This window comes from Calonectris borealis, chromosome 4, assembly GCF_964195595.1.
Source record: "Calonectris borealis chromosome 4, bCalBor7.hap1.2, whole genome shotgun sequence".
NCBI lineage: Eukaryota > Metazoa > Chordata > Aves > Procellariiformes > Procellariidae > Calonectris > Calonectris borealis.
In genome coordinates, this window is record NC_134315.1 from 78987372 (window position 1) to 79008727 (window position 21356).

Below are 21356 nucleotides of genomic sequence, written 5' to 3' on the forward strand. Positions count from 1 at the left end.
AGTATAAACTGCATTCACTGACAGTGCCAAACTGCATGCAAACAACAGCTATTTCAGCAAACAGCAAAACTTGACTCAAAACTCTTATGCACAGCCCTAGTGTGGGAAAGGACAACAGCTGTCGCTGCTCAGTCACTATGGTAGGCTCACTGAGAGTGAAAATGGACAAACGTGCAGGTCATTTTGGCATGGAAAAGGAGAGAGGTGGAGATGCTGTTGCTGTTCTAGCCTCTACTCTTCCAGGAGCTTCATCTTTTCCCCCAGGTCTCCCCAGCTCTCTCACAGCGTCATGGGGCGGTGGGCAGAGTGGAAAGGAACAGTGTTGCAACTTGTTAAAATCCCTATAAATGGCACCTTCAAATCCTCTAGTCCAAGAGAGAATCATTCCCTTTCAGTAGTCGTTAATATGGTCATTAAGATATCAACAACAAAGGACTTGGTGTCCTAATGTCTACCTAGCTTTCCAGGAAACTGTTTTGAACTAAATAACGGTAACAACTGTGTGCACTCCAGGGTCTTAGCCTCATCCTCTCTTCAAAGTAATTTGAGCACTAATATCTTTCAAGTGGGAGCTGTGATTCATGAGTAGGGCTGTGCCCTGGGTTTGCTCTTGTGTCCCTGCTGCAGGGGCTGCTCAGCACTTCATGTAGCACATCGCGGCGTGCTGTTGTGAGGAAATCAGAAACTGGGGCTGGTTTACCTTAGTAGGCCAGATCGTAAAATGTAGCTGTTCAACCTAAGCTTTCTCCCAAAGCTTAGCTTCTGCTGGAACGGGAATGGGACTGCTGAGTATGGGAGCCAGGGTAAGGGAAGGTGTCTATGCTTGAGGGTCATTGCCCTCGAGAGCAGATGTGCAACGTGGAAGTTTTCTGATTGTATTTTTGTGAATCGGATGCTCAGTGCTGGTACTTTATAGACAGAGACAGACTCTGTTTTCATGAGTTTATAATCTACAGGACTGTAGCAAGCCAGCGCAAGGTAGTGGGACATTGTGAGAAGATGATAGATAATTGCTGTTCATGTCATTTGTGTCTAGTTACAGTACCCTCTCCTTCAGCAGCTGACTCTTGACTCTTCATGTGCCCTAACTTTAGTATTGTCAGAACACAAAATTATGTAGTGACAACCTGCTAATGGATGCTGCAGTTGCGGCTGACACACAGACGGACGGACCGTGGGTGAAAGGAGACATCATCATTCTCTGATCTGACACTAGCATCTGGATGAGCTGTAGCATTCAGTTGGTCTGTTTCCCTATGTGTATAATAGGGTTATTGCCTACTTCTGCAAAGATCTTTGAAGTCATTAGGTGTCAGCTTTGATTTGACATAAACTTTTAATAATTATAATTATATAATTATAATACTCGGTCTCATTTTTCAAATGCGTGGTGCTTCTTCTTCCTTCTCCACTATGGGGATTTTACAGTTTAACTATTACTACATTCTCTCAGGTAGCACAGTATGTTTATTAATTTTTAGAAGTTGGCCTTCTTGCATATCTGTTTCCTGGAGGATGGCCTTCCTGTTTCACTTAACCTTGCTTTAGTGGTACAGAGGTTTATTTTGTTTCATTGCCTGACAGTTACTGGCTCGTATTTGTTAGAATATATTAATCACTACAGAAATGTCAAGAAATGCAAAAATGTCAAGAAATGCAATTGTGGAAATTGCTGTTGTGTTATCAGCCAGTAGTTCTTCCTTCTTTAAACCAATGCTGTACCTGGGACGGATATGCTCCAAGACTAGTTTTGGTATAGGTACAGATGAAGTTCTTTTATTTTTTGATGGATAGGATGACTCCTATGTAGAATTGTTGTGGTTTAACTCCAGCTGGCAACAAAGCACCACGCAGCCGCTCGTTCACTCCTACCCAGTGGGATGGGGGAGAGAATCAGAAGAGTAGAAGTGAGTAAACTCGTGGGTTCAGATAAAGATAGTTTAATAAATAAAGCAAAAGCCGTGCACATAAGCAAAGCAAACCAAGGAATTCATTCACTACTTCCCATCGGCAGGCAGGTGTTCAGCCATCTCCAGGAAAGCAGGGCTCCATTATCCGTAATGGTTACTTGGGAAAAAAAATGCCATCACTCCGAACGTCCCCCCCTTCCTTCTTCTTCCCCCAGCTTTATATGCTGAGCATGACATCATATGGTATGGGATATCCCTTTGGTCAGTTGGGGTCAGCTGTCCCAGCTGTGTCCCCTCCCAGCTTCTTGTGCACCCCCAGCCTCCTCGCTGGTGCGGTGGGGTGAGAGGCAGAAAAGGCCTTGACTCTGTGTAAGCCCTGCTCAGCAGCAACGAAAACATCCCTGTGTTATCAACACTGTTTCCAGCCCAAATCCAAAACATAGCCCCACACTAGCTACTATGAAGAAAATTAACTCTATCCCAGCCAAAACCGGCACAAGAATCTAAAATGTCTATTAAAATAACATTTGTTTTTTAATTTCTCTCTTTATACCCCAGGAGTTTTCCAGCTCCTCCATAAACCAGGAAAAAATAAAAAGAACATCAGGGTAGGGAGGATATATTTCATATGCAAATATTATAAAATAGTAGCTTTCTTCCAAATTGCGTTTTGTATCTTGCAAAAGAGGAGTTGCTTAGTCACACATTATGGACCAGAGATCTGGAGTGTGGCTGTTAAATTCCAGCATTTCACAGGATTACTTTACTTTGTCTAAATCCTTTTTTGGAAATGGAAAGAACTCCCACAGATTTATATTATTTTATGTCAAATTTCACAGATTGGCTTTCATTCCATTCCTTGAAAAGGAAATAAGCAACCTCTGCCCCTACTAAAAAAGCCTTAAACCCAGGGATCTTTCCACAATAAGAAAAATGATTTTTTTTCATGCTTCCTTCTCAAATCCGTCATTATTCAGAATTCCAAGACTGAAGATGACAATACTTTGCACTGTTCTATTTTGTCCTGACTTTGTATGTGAAGTCTGTGGAAGCCTTTTGTTTGTTAATTTTTCCTGGAGTTTAAGTTGGTAAGGTTAACCTCTTTTTCTAAATGGGAAACTAAGACACAAGTTTGAAGTGTTGGGGACCTTGAGTACTTAAGTGAAGACTGGAGTAGCTTGAAGCTAGATCCATGCTTAGATAAGGTAAGTACTAGAACTGCAAATACAATGTCCTTAGGAGAAGAACAACACCACCCGTCATTCTTCATCTTTGTGCAGCTTTTCTTCAGGGAAAGTAAATCAATTTTCCAATCGTGGTTTTCCCCTGAACATCCTGAGGTTTGTATGGGTGTGTTCTTCCCCATAGCTGTTAACAGACTTTGCTATTACTCCTTTATAAGCATAACTCACTAATTTTTCTATCACGATAGTTCACACTGTCATAGTGTCACTTAATACTTGTCATACTTACGTAAGTCCTTTTTTACAACTGGAAACAGGGATAGAAAACCCTGTCCTCTTATTTACTGAAGAAACATACCCTTCCTTCCCTTGTACGTGCAACTTCCTCTCTCGGGGTGAACTGGCCAGTTGATTGCGATTTACATGCACACTAAGCAGAGTACTGCCTTGCCCGGCACATTAGTCATAGGCAGTGTGCTTCAACCCTTCTGGAAAGCCCCGGCCAGGAAGGAGGAAAAGGTTAAAATCAAAATCCCACCACTTATTTCTGAACCTCGGCTGCTTCCACAGGCAGCACTTGTGGATTGTCTGGGTCTTAATGCAATTATCCTGCTCCTTTAGCCAATGTAAAATACCTGTTTCATTGCTCTTCTTCTTCCAAAGATCCGTAGTGAAAGAAATGCTCAAGGCAGTCTTGGATGTGCGTGGGCAGGTGTGAGTGACATGGAAGCCCCAGCAGACCCACTAGAAGTAAGTGACTGTTTTGGCTGTCCTCTGAAGTGCTGTCTGATTAACAGGAACGACTGGAGCTGTTGCAGGTATCATGCGTGTCACTTTGTAGATTTACAATTATGGGCTCATTTTTGTTTTCCAGTAGATTTGTCTGAATGATTCACGCAGTTTAAGAGTAGAAGGAAATGTTAGAAGTATTTTTGGATACGGCATTCTTAGAAAGAAAACCTTCCCTAGCAGGTGTTTTTTCTTCCCCCTAAAAGTATCTGGTCATTTTAATTTGTTGTTATACAAAGGTTAAAAAGTGGTTCATTTTAGTGACCCAACAACTTCTGTGAGCAGTATTCGGGCCAGTTGATGCCAAGTGTATCTATAGCTGTTAGATCTGTGAGTTTTCCTATTCACTTTAATAGGACTCTTAAATACACGCCTAAGGCCCAGATTTTGAAAATAACACGTGAATAACTCTATTGACTGCTGGGTAATTGCTTCACATACTTTAAGTTAAACATGTCGATGAACTTCTACAGGAAGAGAGATTAAGTGTTTTCTGGTGTGGAAGTCAAGGGCTCCGCATTAGAGCTCAGCAGGACTGGCCATGGGGCAAATATATGGTCAGGATTTTTGTCTGTGAAAAGACACAACACAACTATTCTTTGATCTTCTTCATTGGTATTTGGCATTAACTTCTTTACCTGAAGAAAATAAATTTATTTCAGAAGATTTAAGATGGCAGAAGTGCTCACACTTTTATTCTAGTTTCTTATATATTGGTTGAGAATTTAGGGGGAAAAAACAAATCCCTGACCAGGTATCTGAACATAGTATGTTTTATTTTTATGAGCATGTATCTTTTTTTTCCAGTATGGTTCTCTTGATATATACCTCTATATATATCTAGTAGACCAGATGTTTGTTTTCATGACAATCCATAAAACTTCTTGGAAATTATGATATACGACATTGTCATTATGAAAATGAGGGTTTAGCTGCTGTTGTCCTGCATGGGCAAAACTCCACTCTTTAAAAAATAGAACAATTGTAGACTGATTTCCTAATTTCTACAAATGGCCTGTTCGTTTTCTGTATTGCTTGTTTTGAACCCATTGTGCTAAAGTTTATTGCCTTGGGCCTGCAAGCAATTACCAGGGGCAATACTACTAATTATTCTAGTTCTTGTAAATGAAGGGAATTACTTAGGCCCACTTCAATTTATGCTCGACTTTTGTGGCCTGTACTACTTGTCTGTATTACCATCTGCAAGATATTTAAAATCCTATTTTGTGTTCTGTCTCAGATGGTACAAATAGACATAATTTTGTTTATTTCAGTGTCCATTTGCATAATGCTTCAATTAAAACACAGGCTAAGCAGGGTTAAAGCAGATGTACACTTCAGAATCTGCTGTCAGCAGGTGTAAAGGTACTGAAATACAAATGCAATGTAAGAAAATGTTGCTGTTTCAGTTTCTTTACATGCACATGGCGGGGTGGGTGGGAGTTCCATACGATATTCTTGACTGGAAGAGAGGATGCTGAAAGTATTCATTTTTGAACATTTCTTTTCTCCAGTCAAGGCACATACTACTGACCAAAAAGAAGACTGTATCAGTCAGTTCTCTGGAACAACAGATCCTCTCACTGCAAAGACAGAGACGAGAGGTAATCTTAAATTTACCCTTAACCTTTACAGGTATAACCTCTAAGACAGACATTACAATATCAGTAATATGCCTGGGGCAGGAAATCACTGAATGTATTATCACTGTTACTTACACCGTGTTTATGCTGCAGTTGGTTTCACCTGCCGGTCCAGCAAGGCCTGTTTTTCCTGTGGGAATCTCATCCTGCACTCTTGTGAGACTATTTCTATGTGGACACTTTCTGCTTCGCATTTCTTCACAGCCCGAAGTGTGCAAGCATTTAAAATTATGTTTAAACTAGTTGCTATAGTCCTACTTCTCTCTACCAAGCTAGGCAGAATTATATTTGGAGAACTGTTCCTAAAAACAAATGGTGACTTATTGTAACGTGGCTGTGAATCTAGAAGAGCAGAAATTTATATGGTACAAAGGGCAAATTTTCTTAATGATCACTATCGTAAAGGTCAGGGAACCACTGTGAGTAGTAGCCAGTGGTGTCTTGGTTGCAGGTAGCAGCAAACTGGAAGCCGTTCTTTTGCTGAGCATCCTAAAGAGTGACCCTATATCCTGCAAAGCAAAATGCTTCAGTTTGGACCTATTTGGCTTTCTCCAATAAAAATGCACGCACGCGGACTTCACTCCTACCACTTATATGTGTGGTGTTAGCCAGTCTTCCCATCTTGTATGCGTCTGCTTGCTCAGTTTAGTGGTACTGAGAAAGGCAAGCGGGGTTTGTACCCAGTAGTAATTGCAGTCAATAGGAGTCTTCAATTCACTTGTTTGAAGTCAGAGACCTTCTAATTGGAAATATGTTTATGGAACTTAAAGCAAACTAACAAGAAAGTCGTTGGCCATTTAGGAGTTGCAGCTTGGGATTTGTCCAGCATTGCAAATGATTCACCTGTAGCTTATTGTGTATTTGCATGTTTCCTGAATGTTACTTCCTGAATGTTCATGTACTTTTAACTGAAATACCAAAGCACTGGCAGATGGGCCGTAAAGCTTGCCAAACCTTAAACTTGCTTTTTCTGAAATGAATTGGCCAGATAATGAGGAGGTTGTGAACACTCATAGCTGGAGGATTAGAATGCCAGTCTATTTTTTATTTTTTGACAATGTTGAAATAAGGGTTATTTACTGTGACTTCCTGATAATTACAGCTTCTGGAGGTGAACAAGCAATGGGATCATCAATTTAGAAGTATGAAACAGCTTTATGAAAAACAGGTAACAAAGTTGACTACTTTTATTGGAATATGTATGCCACCTACTGACAGTTTAGTCTGTGCTTTAAATACTAACCAGCCACAGCTATAGTAAATATCTTAGGGGGGAAAGGCATCATGTTTACTTCATCTTCAGCTCACAAATTAAAAAAGCTTCATCACATAAAAGTGAAGCTAATGGGTGTACAATCTTCAGTAGGACAAAATAACCAGAGAAGCAGGGCATCTCTAAAATAGTAGGGACCAGGGTGGACATGACAGCAGAGATCTTCATGCTCTCCACAAGGTAATAAAAATTGCTCATACTTCAAAGCACAATTAACTGAAAATTAGCCTGCAGTGCCTGGTGTGCCCAGCCACTGATCCACATCATTACACATCTGTTGGTTCTTGTCCCATCTCTTGTGACTGGCTTGTGAAGCCTGGAAGCTCACTGGGGCTCCCTGTAATGGGGGAGCTCTCAGATAAATCCTCCATGAATGCTGCCTTCTATAAGCAGAAAGACTTTTTTGATTTTGAGAAACTGCTCTGTACAAAAGCTCTTCATTAAAAAAAAAAATTGTAAATAAATACTTTTTATTTCCTTTTTTTGTCAAGATCCCATTGGCATAGTTTTCATTCCTTGCTTGCAGCTGTGGGGCATCTTTGCTGCAGCCATTACAATCAGCTGCCTAGTGAAGCTGGCTGCTTACAATTTTGCCTGGTATCCCAAAACCCAAGTTGGTTCATTGACTGACACTTCTCATCTCCTGTTTCCTTCGATGAAAAGGAAGTTTGCAGAATGACCTCATGTGCTTATCAGGAAAATTTTCTCTCTAATATTTTCCAGTAAGCTTTACTGAGATCTGGATCATTTCTTTGAATTTTTTTTTTCTTTCCCCGAAGAGAAGAGGAATTTAAATGGCTCTTCCTTATTTAATATGGGAGCATTTTATGCCGCCTCTGGCTAGATCATTTGGATGTGCACCACTGCAGAGGGAGTCCAAATAGCAAAAGGGAAAAAAAAAAGAACATTAAAATGGAAAATTCATTTGGAGGGACAGACCCATGGTAGCTGTCCTTTGGCAGAAAAACAGTGCAAGACTCAACTGGGTTAACACCAACAGAGAATTTGCCTAGGATCATTAAGAGTCTCCACTGCAGACAGAGCAGCGGAGCTTGGAGGTGGGGAGGGGAAAGTCAGTGGCTGGGGGCTTTACACGCAACCAGATCTACTCCTTTACGCCAGTCAGCTGAGAGCTGAAAGGATCTGAAAGCACCTTCAAGGTGCTGTGCCTTTCAGGATCCCCAGTCAGCCCACCATGGTCTATCACTTGCTTTTCAGCTGGCAGAAATGAAAGCAAAACTGGATGTGTCAGAGAGGAGAGTCGGTGAGCTGGAGGAAGAGAGACATCGACAGCATCCAGAAGATGAGAGATTGCGAGCCCTGGGCAGAGAGAGGCCGTTGCAGGAAACGGTAGGAGGGTGCACTCTGTTACCTCATTTGTGCTCAGTGCTGAATGCTGTCTTCCCTTTCCTCTTTCTCTTCTCACGAGTGGCAGGGCGTGGGTTGTCGCACAGCCGTGAGATGAGATTGTGGTGTTGAGTGCTCTTCAATATTGTACCCAAGGCAGTGGCTGATCTTCCATCTGATCAGAGAACTATCTAGAGAGAGAGAGTAATTTCAACAGAAATTGGCAGAAAGCATGGTATTAGTGTACGTGGGGGAGTAAAGAGCAGATTGATATGAATACTGCAGAGATTTCCTTCCTCGCTGTTCAGTTTGGGGTGAATTTCTTTGTGAACGAAAATGCTACAGTGATTTCAAATGGAATAGGAACGCCATTGCAGATGTTACAAAAAGTGCTTGGCAATAAATACTTGAAGAAATGAATTCAGCTCCAGGCACCCACATTTTGGTATTGACAATATAGGCTTTTATATGTGTGCTAGCTATCTCAGCTCCCCGTAAATATTAACGATGTAGTCAATGCAGTTATTATGGCTGAAAGCGTCTGGGCTGATCAGCTGCTCTAGAGCGGTGTTCACCTCACCCTGGGAGTGATTGGGCACCTGTCTCAGGACTCCTTAGGCACTGGCTTTTGTGTAGGCATTCGCATCTAAAGCTAGATCCCTAAGCTGAATTCCCACCACAGTAAAACCACCAACCTGAATGATTGGCATATATACACCCAATGTATACACAAAACTTTGTGCCCCGATGTACAGGCACCAGAGTGATGCTTCCTATTCTCATTCTGCTTCATGATATCGCACGCTTCATAACCTCTTGTAAGAGTTTCTGGATGGTGCTCTGACAGCTGAAGTCAGGCTCCTCTATTTGCTTGATAACATGAAACAAACCTGAAAACAAGTGGCATTCGCATCATTTTCAGGCTCAGATAAGATGTACGTTAGCTGCTGCAGGAAAAGAAATGCAAAGCCCTTAGCTTTTATCTTCATAAGCAGAAAATTCATCTTACTTGCTTATCAATTACGGTGTGGTCCTAGCTAAGCACATGCTTGATTTCCAACCAATAGGACCATTTACATGTTTTAAAGCAAACTATGTCATTAGGTAGTTGCTGAACCACTGCCTGTATTTGCTCTGAGTGTGGATTCAGTGCGAGACAATCCATCTTCCTGTTCATATTACTAAGGTTTTTACTGCCTGCTTTTTAATATATGTTAGCTGTGAAAAATAGTCCTAGCTACCTTTTGAAAAGGTAAGGATAAGCAGTACACTCTCCCAATTTTTTTACTATATACATGAACAATGAACTGAATAACAATATAATCCAAAAATCTCTTATGGAGACAGGTTAACCTGCATGGAACTTCAGCTTTAGATCAGCAATTTCTTTACAAATTATATACTCAGCCAGTAAGTCTTCTATTTACTCTGAATTTCTTTACTTTTTGGATGTCATGCAGGGATGCAGGAAATCTACACCTTTGCAGAGGTAGCTGCTAAAAGTAGAGATTTTTGAATGAGCAACAAGGATTGTAACACCCATGTAGCAGCTGTGCCAACTCAAGTTATCCTATACTGCCTATGGGGCAGGATGAAGAAAAAGCAGTGCCAGGGGATGATTCAGAAAAATGCATGAAGATATATTCAGCTTGAAAGCACGTGAACAGGCTTGTTGCTTTAAAGTTCAGCAGATGCAGAAGAGGCCCAAGCTGACAGATCTACCAAGATGAGATTTTTAGAGCTTGCTTTATTTTTTTTCCTGCAGCAACTAACATTCTTCTTACATGCATTTGGTTTTATATATACGTGTGTGTGTGCATATATATATTTTTTTTTCTTTCCTTGAAAGGTAACAACCCTTTCTTTTTAAAATGTTTTACTTACCCCCCTGTAGCCATGGAGCTGGGATGGGCAGTACAGGGCAGTTGCCAGAGCAAAGTAATAAGGTATTTGTTCTCTACTTGCTTACCTAGTCCAGCAGCCTGACAGTACCTTTTAAATTTGTTTACTCAGAGCGGCAGTTCTCTGGGTGCTCTGCTGAGCCATTTAGGAAAACCAGCAGCAGCAAACAACTCTGAGACAGATTACATGCTGCTGCTGTCTTACAGAGCTTTTTTCTTTTTTTTTTAATGCACCTGGAAGTATGGCTCTCACAGAATGATAATGTTGTGAACTTTATCTGTCCCCATGTCCTCCATGGCCCACAAAGGAAAACTGATGGTTTCGGAGATTTGATTTTTTTTTTTTCTTCTCTCTGGGCATGACTATGTACCCGTAGACAGGAATCAAAGACCAACCTAGTCACTGGAAAGTGTAGGTGCCATAACACCTAAGATTCAGTGTCGAATAAGAAGGAATAAGACATAAGAATTCAGATGGTTCAAAAACCTGAACAAACTGGAAATCTTTATTTGTAAATGGCCATGTTCCCAGAGGTGTCACCCTCCGAGAAGGAGAATGTGTGCTAGGAGCTAGGAGAAGAGGATGGCAGAGGTGAAGAGAAGAGCATAACTAAAAGCCTATGTGGATTTTAGTGTTTTGTTTTGTTTTTCTTTAATATCTTAAAACATACATGCACATGCCAGCTTGAGCTAGCTCCTGGGTGAGTTCTTACACTTAATGCAAAGATACCCTGCTAATCTTGCCCAGTTTTTGGAGAAAATGAAATGTTCCAACTAACTTAGAACAAAGGAAAAGAAAGTTATCTCCTGTGTAAGCAACAGTTTCTCAGGGGTGTTTTTCAGTGGCTCAATTAGCACATGGTGATGCACTTCTCATGAGCCCGAACAGCCAGCCTAGTCACTGGCTGCACAGAGATACGCCTGTTGCACAGAAAAAAAAGCATTTATATGGTGTCCTGTGCGTGTGATTGTTGGATCTCATTTTTTTAATCACATAAAGCAGCTGCAGAAGAGTATTTAAAATACTTTCTTTTTTTTTTTTTTTTTTTAGAACGGGCCATTCTGTTTCATATGTCTAAACAGCTTTGGTCTAAGACAGTCTGGCAAAAGCGGGCTAGTCAGGAGTGCATTATCCTGGGAGAGAAGCTTACACAATGCCACTTGCTTCAGGGTCTGATTTGGATATTAGCTTCCTTCATTGTAAATAGAAAATAGCCACGCTGAAAGCGATAGAAGAGAATCAAACTTAAAGTTTGGCAAATCTGTCCTAATAATTCCTAAAATACCATCTTAAAAGACTAGCGTATAAATCCTGTTGCAAGTAGGGACGTCTTCCTGGTAGTTTGCTGGGGTGGCAACAGTATAGGCACACGTGCTAGAAAGGGTCAAGCTCAAATCAACAACCATGATGGGGTCAAAGACAGGGGATTTTCAAGCCTTGGTTGGTAGCTTGGTAATTCTTGAGCAGGCTGAGACCTGCCTCAGTCTCTTGCGTAGTGGAAAAAGCCCTCAGACTATGTGATACTGAGATCTGGTTTTGTCTTTAATGTTGTATGACACTGGGAATGGCTGGGACTCCACCAGCGTTTAGCCCTGGCCTTATGCTGTGAGTACATAAGAGTAATGTGGGTTTGGGATGATATTTGTATGATGCTGATCTGCTTGGCCTGCCAGCTTTCTCATGGCTTTGTGCAACTGCAGACTGTAGAGAGCAGTGATTTGGTCTGGTATGTTGTCTCTGTCTCATCATATGGTGAGTGGTCAAAACAATTTCAACAGACTTTATCATATCTGGGTTTTACTAACCATCCGCCTTCCTGTTCCCTCCTTCCCAGCTGTGTTTGGGACAACAAAAATGCAGAACATCTGCCAGACAGCAGATATTCTGAAAATTGTTCTTGAAAAATGGTTCCATCTGCATTTCAGCAGCATCTCTCTGTATTTTTGCGTCCCAGAAAGAAACAAAGGTTCTTAGTGAAGCTCTCCATGAAATGAAGGAAGAGAACAAGCTCCTGAAGCAGAAGAATGCCTCAATGATCAGAAAGAAAGAACACTATGAGTGTGAAATAAGTCGTCTCAATAAGGTATGAACCTTATGAAGGACCTCTTCCTTTAATTCTAGGGTCTCTGTTGTCAAGCAGCGACACTACCAGATGCCCATCTTTTCAGTCCTGAGTGAACAACCTGTTCATGATAGCAAACTCATGATCACCGTTAGGGAGCTAGGGAAACAAGCAAGAACTTACTTTAGCTAATACCTGTGCATGCTGTTCTTGGTAGGTAATAGGGTTGCATTGTAAAGAGGAAAGTTAAGAGAATCTTTGGCTTCTGCTGTGAAACCCTCTCTATGTGTCATATCTAAGCTCCTTCTACATTCTCCCCCCTTAGAACAAAAGGGAAATGGCACAAAGGTGCTTTCATCTGCATCCAGTGAAATACCGTGATTAAAAAAAAATTCAGACAGTTTAAAAACTGTGGTTTTATATATATTCTGTGTTTCAGAAAAATGGTTTCTCTTCACAAGACATGCTCCTGTCTTAATTTTTATATACATACATATATGCATATATTCATACCTATAAGTATGTATGTATATATGTCTCATTAAGGAAATTGCCATAAAATAGCTAATGGGATTTTTTTTTTTTAACTGAGGGAAAGTAATAAATGTAGCTTTGTTTAATCAAAAGATCACATAAAGCAGTGGGTGTTTTCTAACAATATTGTATTTCATGGTGAACCACAAACACTTCCTGAGGAAATGCACTGCAGTAACCATTGCTGTGTAACTTCAAGTGATACACAAGCTGAAGAGCCATGATGTGCAAAAGTCAAGACAAAAAAGTAATGTTGCCATATTCAAAAATCTGTCAGAGTGTATGATCTCTAATTCTTTTTGAAATGCATTGACAGGACTTGCTCAAAGCCTCAGTGTAACTTTCATTCAAGGTATTTTTTGTGAAATAACTTCAATGTTTTATTTTGCTGTCTTTTCTTATGACGTGGTTGGAACTAAGACAGGTGGGTAAATAGACCATACTTTTAAATGAAACATCAATTTCATGTAACACACTTTCCCATGGGTAATTACTGATTTTCTGTGTATTTGCTTTCTTCAAATCTCATGTCATGAATGCACATAAGACTGGAAGGGAACCTCTGTGCCCTTTTAAGTCTAGTCCTTTGCTATTGCAGGTTCAGTGACTTGAAGTTCTTACAAATTCTCTGAAATCAAACAACTTTTTCCTTAAAATTACTTAAGCTCCTTCTACTGTGCCTCTGTTAGAAGGCTGTTCTGGAACTGTAACCCTTCTTTCATTAGATGCTTTCATCTATTTCAGTTGGGCTGAATTTATTCTGGCCAGATGACATTCATTTGTTCTTCTGGTAGCAGTGTCGAACAGATCCGCTTCATTCCTTGTGTGAAGCTGATCTGTCCCCTCCGTGAAGCAGAAGTGTCCTCTAATGAAAATATGATTGCTCTCAGGGGCACTTGCTCCCTCCCTCTATATAGCTACAGAGAGCAATCGTATTTTCACTAGAGGACAGTTAGCTAAGCCGACCCAGCTCTTTTGGTCTTAAAAGACAACTATGCCTGCTAGTATGCATGTTTTGTCATCTCGGTCATTTTAAACTGCTTAGTTCTCAGTTTATGGAAGATACTACTAAGTAGTAGTAGTTGTTTCTAAGTACATTAACCTTTTTACTTTAAGTACATTGATGTTTTTACTTTTGGCTTCACCCCACTTTGATCCCGTCATCCATAGTACCCAAAATATAGAGTCTGATCTGATCGTACTTTGATGTCTGCAGCATGAAAGTGGTGTTGCAATGCCATAATAGTTTGCAATGCTATATCCCAAGATTGTTGGCTTTCCTGTGGTTGTTTCCTTGTTCACCATATAGTTCAAGTATAAGCCAAATTCCTGATTTATTTCATAACTTTGCTGCAGCACCATCTCAGTTGTTATTTAAACATAGACTAATGTGTTTTGCCTGTTAAGAAAATCTGGGTTTTTTATGAAAGACTTCAGGTTAAAGAGTATTTTACTTCATCCCATTTCTCATGTCTATAAGGCAACTCTCTTCAAAATTTCCTCCTAAGCCTGCCACACTCTTGAGGTTAGATTAAGAGGTTTCTAGGTGCATGGGCCACTTACCCTTTTCGTAGCTTTGGAAACCAAGGTAGTTATTTTTCAGTCATACAGTTCCATTTTTGATGTTGAAAAATTCAGAAAACATCTGTGCTGCTTGTCTTGCAATTTCAGGTTTCAGTTCTCAGTACTTATGAATGAATGTTATTTAACACGACATTAAGTTAAGCTCAGTTTAACTCAGTGAGCTGTGAGTTCTTTCTCATTGGTATGTCTTCCTTGCTGGTGGCCATCCTGCCACTGCCACAGTGCTCTATGTTATCCTCCTTATTGGAAATACCGTCTTTAGTCTTGCTTTTCTGTGTAATGCCTTCCTTCTTGTACTCAGTTTTACAGTGAAAAAAAAACCAAACCATTTTATAGTTATATGTATATAATTTATAGTTTAATTTCTTTTGCAACATACAGCTCAGTGTGACTGTCTCTCTTACCCTGCACTTTCATCTAAAAGCTACCAAAAGTGGTAGCTTTTGTTGGGATCAAATCCTTTCTCCAGTCCCTAAAGGCATTTTAATTTTTCTTCTTGAAATTATTCATCTAGCTGTCCATCGAGCATTTTCCTATAAAATTTTTTTCAGCTTCCTTGAGATATGATTTTCTGGAGGGTAGGGGAGTGGTTTGATTGGTTGGGTTTTTTTGTACTTTGACTTTTAATGAAGTAGGAATAGTCAAATGATCTGCAAAAATTGCATACAGGACCAATTATAAAAGGTGCCTAGAAGCTCTTTGTCATTTCTCAGATTTGCTAATTTGAAATTACAAATCTTAGTTACATGTTTAAAATAGCTTATGTACTTTTAATTTGTAGTGTCTCATGATAATTTTATTCACAGTTGTTTTTTAAAACCAGTGGAACAATATTATCTTCATTTTTTCCAGAAATGACTCTAAAACAGCCCCACCTTTTGTCAGTTCAGAGTGATGGGAATTTTGAAAGAAAAATATTCCAGTTACATCTTTGAGTATTAGCTTTAGTAGTGTTTAGTCTCCATTTTATACTTGGAAACCCAAATTCCTATAACAACATAATTCTCAATAATTTGCTATTGACCTAATAGCAACATTAGAAAATTTTACTTTTTTTGCCCCCATACCTAGCACTTCTCAGCATGTCTCTTACAATCCTTCCTCAAAGATTTTTATCTGGGATAGTATGACCCTAAACCAATTCAGCTTTATTCATGCTACAGTTTGTTATTTTATTTGAAGTGATAAAACGGGGTCTCACAGCATTGCTTCCAAATGCAGCTTAAAAAAATCGTCACCTTATTTTTCTCTACGGTTAACCTTTTGAAGATTGAATTTTGTGGATTTTTCTGGTTTTTTTCACCATAATCCTGAGATGTAGAACCTCTTCAAAAAAACCCCAAATAAACAAAAAAACCTGCAGAGCTGCCCAAATACCTAATACGTCTATATCATGATATGATTCTAGGAAGTGAGCTGCAAGAAAAATAGTCAATATAGTGACATTTGTTCAAGAATTAGGTGAACTGTCAACAGCTTATGACCATACATACTTCAGTTGTAAAGGTACGTTACCATTTGTTAATGTCAGGATGGCCATGATCAGCAAGATATGTCTTAGTGAATGAGTTTTAACAGAAGACAGAGCCATATAAAAAGTGGGTGCAGCAGATGACTGGGAAAATGGCATGTTGTGAAGGAAGCAGGACACTCTGTTATCTTTGAATTAGGGCATCTGAAGCACTTTCTTTTGAGGGTGGTCAAATATTAGAAGAGGTTGCCTGGAGAGGCTGTGAAATCACCCTCCTTGGAGGTGCTCAATACTCAGTTGACAGGCCCTAAGCAACCTGACCTCCCTGGCCCAGCTCTCAGCAGGGGGCTTGGACCTCCAGAGGTCCCCTGCCACCCAAATGAGTCTTGTGATTGTGTGGTTGTCACCAAGATCAAGATGTATCCCGCTTAGGCAGGGGGAAGAAGAAAAGCACGTTTCACTTGTCTTTGTCCTCGTCAGTACGCTTAACAAACCACACGCCTGGGAAAGGATCTGGGTTGCAGTCAGCCAGGGAATGTATCGTACGTATGGCGATATTGTCAAACTTCACTGACTCTTGCTGCTGCTGGCGATCCATGCCCAATCTAAACGCTAATGTGAAACTTGTTTTTATTATTTGTTGTACTATTTGTGCAGAGCACTGCAATGTCATAGCCTAAAAGGGATTAGCAGTAGATTAAAGGGGCAAAAGGAGGATTAATCAGTAAGCTATCTGTATCTTTATCCTCCCATGTTTATGTTCAACCTCATTTATGTATTGACATGGCATACAAACTTTGCCACTATTATACCAATTTCTTTTCTGCACAATTCTTAGGGACAGTAGCTCATCAGATAAAAAGCCTCCCTTTTCTCTTCTGTGCTCTCCATGGAAAGTGCTAATTTTTTTTAAATTTTTTTGTTGGCCTTTTGATAACTAATACTAATCCTTGGGGTTACTTTAGATACTGGTTGTCCTGTTTGGCCACTTCCCCCTTTGCCTCATCCCCCTCCAAATTATCTTCCCTCCTTCCCTTATGGCATGAATGGAGTGTGGCCAGCAAGGAGGAGCTGAGGATTATTAGCAGAAATTGAACTTTCTAAAATGGATGAAGTTAGTTGAGTCCATATCTTATGTGAGAGACATTGAAAAGTACTGAATGGTGAATATTTGTGCTGGAGTAAGAAAGAAATATGTAAGTGTAGTGTGTAGTTAATGATGGAGAGTGGTAAGAGAGATTTAAACGTTGTCCCAGTCTAAGGGAGAGCTGTGTAATACTGTTGAAAATAAATAAAATCTGCAAAGAACTATGGCAGAATTTGACTGGAAAACAGAGTAAGAACATTATCAGTGTAGTGTGTGTATTCGTAACTCCCTCTAGTGACAAGCTATGGAGACTACATAACTTCCTCTCAACCGGAGGGTTTACTTCGGTTCCTGTTGAAGAAATTTGTACTCTCAGTGCAAAAAATGCTTCAGTCAGACTTTACTGTAGTCACATTTTTAGGCCATCTTTGAATATTGCTTTTATGTTCTTGGTTTTTTGTTTGTTTGTTTTTGGCCTCAGCTGAGTTTAGACACCTCTCTCTGTTTTCCCAAATTCTGACTTCCACAAGGAAATGGTGTTTATGAATGAGATTTGCAGCTGTGATTTCCATAGGTAAATGTTGGTTATACTTATAAGTAAAAGCATAGTCCCCTAAATGACACTGTCTCAAATTCATGGATGTAGTGTGGGCACTTTGAAAATTTGGACCTAGTCATGCATGTATGTTATTTGTGGGGTTTATATCCAGTGTATGTAATTGAAGCAACTGCAAGTGAAGGGAAAACCCCCACAAGTCTGTGACTTACACTAACCTGTTTCTTTAGAGGGCAAACATTCTAGTCACATAAAAGGAATGGGGTTTTTTTGCATGTAGTGAATCTCTGTTTAATAATTTTGCTGTTTGATGTTGCAGGCCCTTCTGGATGCGTTGAAAAAGCAGCAATCACCTGTTCTTGGGACTCTTTCAGAGAAGGGTGACAGGAACAGCCTTGAGGACATGAGAACCCAACTTGAAGTTCTCAGACAGCAGGTGAGAACAGCTGGAAATAAGCCTGGATGGATTTCATACAGCGTAATTTTGCCCTGTCTCCCAAGAACTATGCCTGACAGACTTGCTATGTAGAGCTTTTGAAAGGAAGAACCAGTTTAGCTGTAGCCCATTCAAATGGTGTTTCTTAAGATGCTGTCACAGCAGTGTCCATGAAGTGACACTGAGTCCTTGCAAAGGACTGGAGCAAGGACTCATGTAGGACTCGAAGCAGCAGAATGGCTCTCCTGACTCTTGGAGACATCCTGCCAGCTCTCTGCTAGGGGCTGAATTTCATCCAGAGAGAATGCTAAACTTCATGAGTTACTGATTGTGTCTTCTGCTCCTTTTTTTCTTAGGAGTTGAAAGTTTAGTGAATTATCTAAGAATCCCAGTCTTGGAAAACTAGACTGTTGGCATTGTAATTTGTCGAAGTGTGAGGCAAAACATTTGGATCCGTAACCTGCATACCAATCTCTACAGACAAGTGTATTTTTTTTTTTTTTTCAATCTTTGTTCTGAGCAATTCAAGTGCTTTGTGCACTCTTTTTCTTTCAATATGAAAGAATCTGTTTAAAAACATGATACTTCTCAGATAATCTTACATTTTAGGTCTGTCATCCTGGACAGTGTTAGGGTTAACATTATTGACACACAAATGGATGTGATCAGAACGGGAATTTTATTCAATGGGAATAAAATACTTGTTTCTGTCACGTTTGACAGCAGAGCCAGATTTTGCTCTCTAATGTAATGCTTGCCACATGCTGGAGAATAAAATCCTGCACTTGATTGTACAGTAATGAGTTATTTCATTCTACACAATAAAATAGAGTAAACCAATTTTTTTCAGAATTCTCATGGGATATCCATTTTATGAATGTCTTTTTCTAGTTGTATAAATCAGTACAATGAGTCCAGACTTCCTTCTGCACAAAATGGAGCAGAAGGCTCTAACTATATGGCAGAGGGACTCTGGGACAAACAGCGATGTGACAGAGTCTCGCCAGAGCTTGGCTGTCATCAGCCCATCCCTGGCCACGACAGAAGAGATGAAGGCATTCATTCCTTGGGAGGTGTCCCCCTCTTTCTCAGGGCAACAGAATACATGGCAAAACTGTGACAAAGTAGTTCTCTTGCAGTTTCAGCAGATCATAAGCTGGGGAGCGGGAGGCAGGTAGGACAGCAGAGGGGGAATCAGGAGAGAAGAAATGAGGAAATACTGAGGAGAGAAGCATGTAGATGGGCAGGGATACAAGAGACCTAGATTTCTGCAAGCGTCAGCTTTGCCTCTGCTTTGGAGGGTCAGAGGCACGCATGCCTCCTCCAGACACAGGCTGTGGAGCTGAGTCCCCACGCGGCCACACAGAAAGCCTTTGTTCCTTTTACACAGTGTTATTCAGGAAGGGGGTTATATCTAGTGGGGGACCATTGGGTCCAAAAAAAAACCTTGCAAAAATTAGCTGCAACAGGCAAGTCGTGAAAATAATTTATAGAGCCCTGTGCTGACTTCTTTCTTCCCCTGAGGTATTAACATTTCTTTAGTCCTCCTGTGAAGTCATAGTGCTGCTGCCAGCAAAAAGAAAACTGGGTCTGTACAACGGGCAGGGCATGAGCCACACCAAGCAAGTTCTTTGGAAATAGACTGTCAGCGGGCTTTAGTGACCAACCAAGAGGGCGTGAAAGGACTTCTGAAAGTTCTGCTGATGGTTCCCACTCCAACGTCCAGCTTTTGCTGTTACTTGTCAATGGAAGTGCCACCAACCTCCAGCTTCTTACCGGGTGGATGCCTGCCAGTTAGCTAAAGAATTAAGGCAGTCAGCTTAACACCAATTAATTTACAGATTTGTGTTTTGCTTCTGAATCCACGTGCTCGCTGCCTGTGCCTGGGGTGGTCAGATATTTTTTAATGGGATGAAGTGCTATGATTCCTGGTAACACAAGAAGAGCTACGGCATTGCATCCTTCGGTATTTGAAAGGCATCCTATCTTCTAGGAACAGGGTCAAACTTCTGTATTTCCATTTTGAATTGTGTACATAACATTCCCCTCTGCCTCTGCACTGAGCTGGGTAGGTTCTTTGGGCTGCAGTTTGAGAGGATGAATTAGAAGTCCTATGATGCAGACAAAAGGTACATGGGCCAATTATTTTTTCCACATACAGTTTCTAACATCTGGGGCGTGATAGCCTCCCACAGGTGTTTTTTTCCACAGTGCTCCAGCCAAGGTCTAAATTCCTTGACAGTCCTGACTAGTCCAAGTCTTCTGGTCATTAATATGTGACCACAGCTCTAAATACTATCACTTATTCTGCACAGATTAGTCCTTTGGGCCACACCTTGGTTAGACAGCTAGCGCAGTGGGTAAGGTAAAGCTGTGGGCAACTACGAAAAGGTGTAAAGCAAAGCAGGCTCAAGGCCAACAGTATTCAGTGGGCTATAAAAAGGCAGGACGTTATTTGATGATACTGGCTCATCATTAGGCTGGATAAGGTGATAATGTTCTGTCAGACTGCGTGCTAGAAGTCAGTTTTTTGTGCTGTGCCAGCACCTCCCATTTCCACCAGGATGCTAACTGCTTGCATCTGAGATACAGGGGGTAGTTAAAAGTACTCATAATTGAAGATAAAACTGGAAAAAGTGTTGGTAAAATGTTTGTCCTACTAGTGTTTATCCCTTAAAAAAATGGATGTCTTCAGTATTTGCTATCTTATTTATAATATTTAAAACTGATATCCACCAGTCAGCCTTTTAAATTACAAGGGTCTATGAATACTGAAGCTGTGGACTGCTTTGATTGACGGGTGCCATTGGAGAATAGCCATAGCTTGTCACTTTGGTCATAAAAAAGACGAGGGAAACTTTTTGTTGCAGGATTGTAAAGAGGAGGGATCCCCGCTGCTTGGCCAGTGTTTAAAAAGCAACCAAACAACAAAGTGGATGAAAATTTCTTTTGTGGCTCTGCTGAAATTCATATACTCTGTCATAATGATTGCAGGTACAAATATATGAAGATGACTTCAGAAAGGAGAGATCTGACAGAGAAAGACTTAACGAGGAGAAAGAAGCATTGCAGAAAATTAATGAGAGATTACAGTCTCAACTGAATAAACTAAACTCTCAGGTATGAGTCAAAAGAAAGTTACCATTGCCAGCACACGTGTATTTTATTTTTATTTTCTCACTTTCCACACAACCGAAGGCTTTCTGGCTTCCATTAATTGACGTTGGATTTTATATGAGGTCACCACCTGGGATGAAATCATTCTGAAGTAATGCAGTAAGAAGATGAGAAATGATTAGAGATTACTTCCAAATTAAGTAGATGAAGGGAGTACTTACTGCAAAAACTCTTCAAACATATCTTAAGATGGAGTGGGGGGAACCAAAAACAAATCCAGAGGACTGTTGATTGTTTCACTGGCACTTGATATAAGAGTTGTAACATCAAACCAACTTTTGAAATAAAAGCTTCTGTAATGAATCTTGACCTCTGCAGTGGAATTACAGAGTAATGTTAATATCACTAAGGAAAAAAAATTGTCTCCATCCAAATTAGCTGAGCAGCTGCTGCAATAATTT

General features: G+C 40.4%; 1 protein-coding gene across 3 annotated transcripts in view; it reads left to right on the forward strand.

Moving 5' to 3' along the window:
• The window catches only part of TNIP3 (TNFAIP3 interacting protein 3), an 84344-nt gene that overhangs the window by 48622 nt on the left and 14366 nt on the right, over positions 1–21356 (forward strand). For all 3 annotated transcript variants that reach the window (XM_075150253.1, XM_075150252.1, XM_075150251.1), the window contains 7 exons: positions 3758–3844; positions 5398–5487; positions 6629–6694; positions 8018–8149; positions 12003–12131; positions 17662–17778; positions 20773–20898. In XM_075150253.1, coding sequence (XP_075006354.1) covers positions 3758–3844; positions 5398–5487; positions 6629–6694; positions 8018–8149; positions 12003–12131; positions 17662–17778; positions 20773–20898 — 747 coding nt within the window. The remainder of the gene's footprint in view (positions 1–3757; positions 3845–5397; positions 5488–6628; positions 6695–8017; positions 8150–12002; positions 12132–17661; positions 17779–20772; positions 20899–21356) is intronic.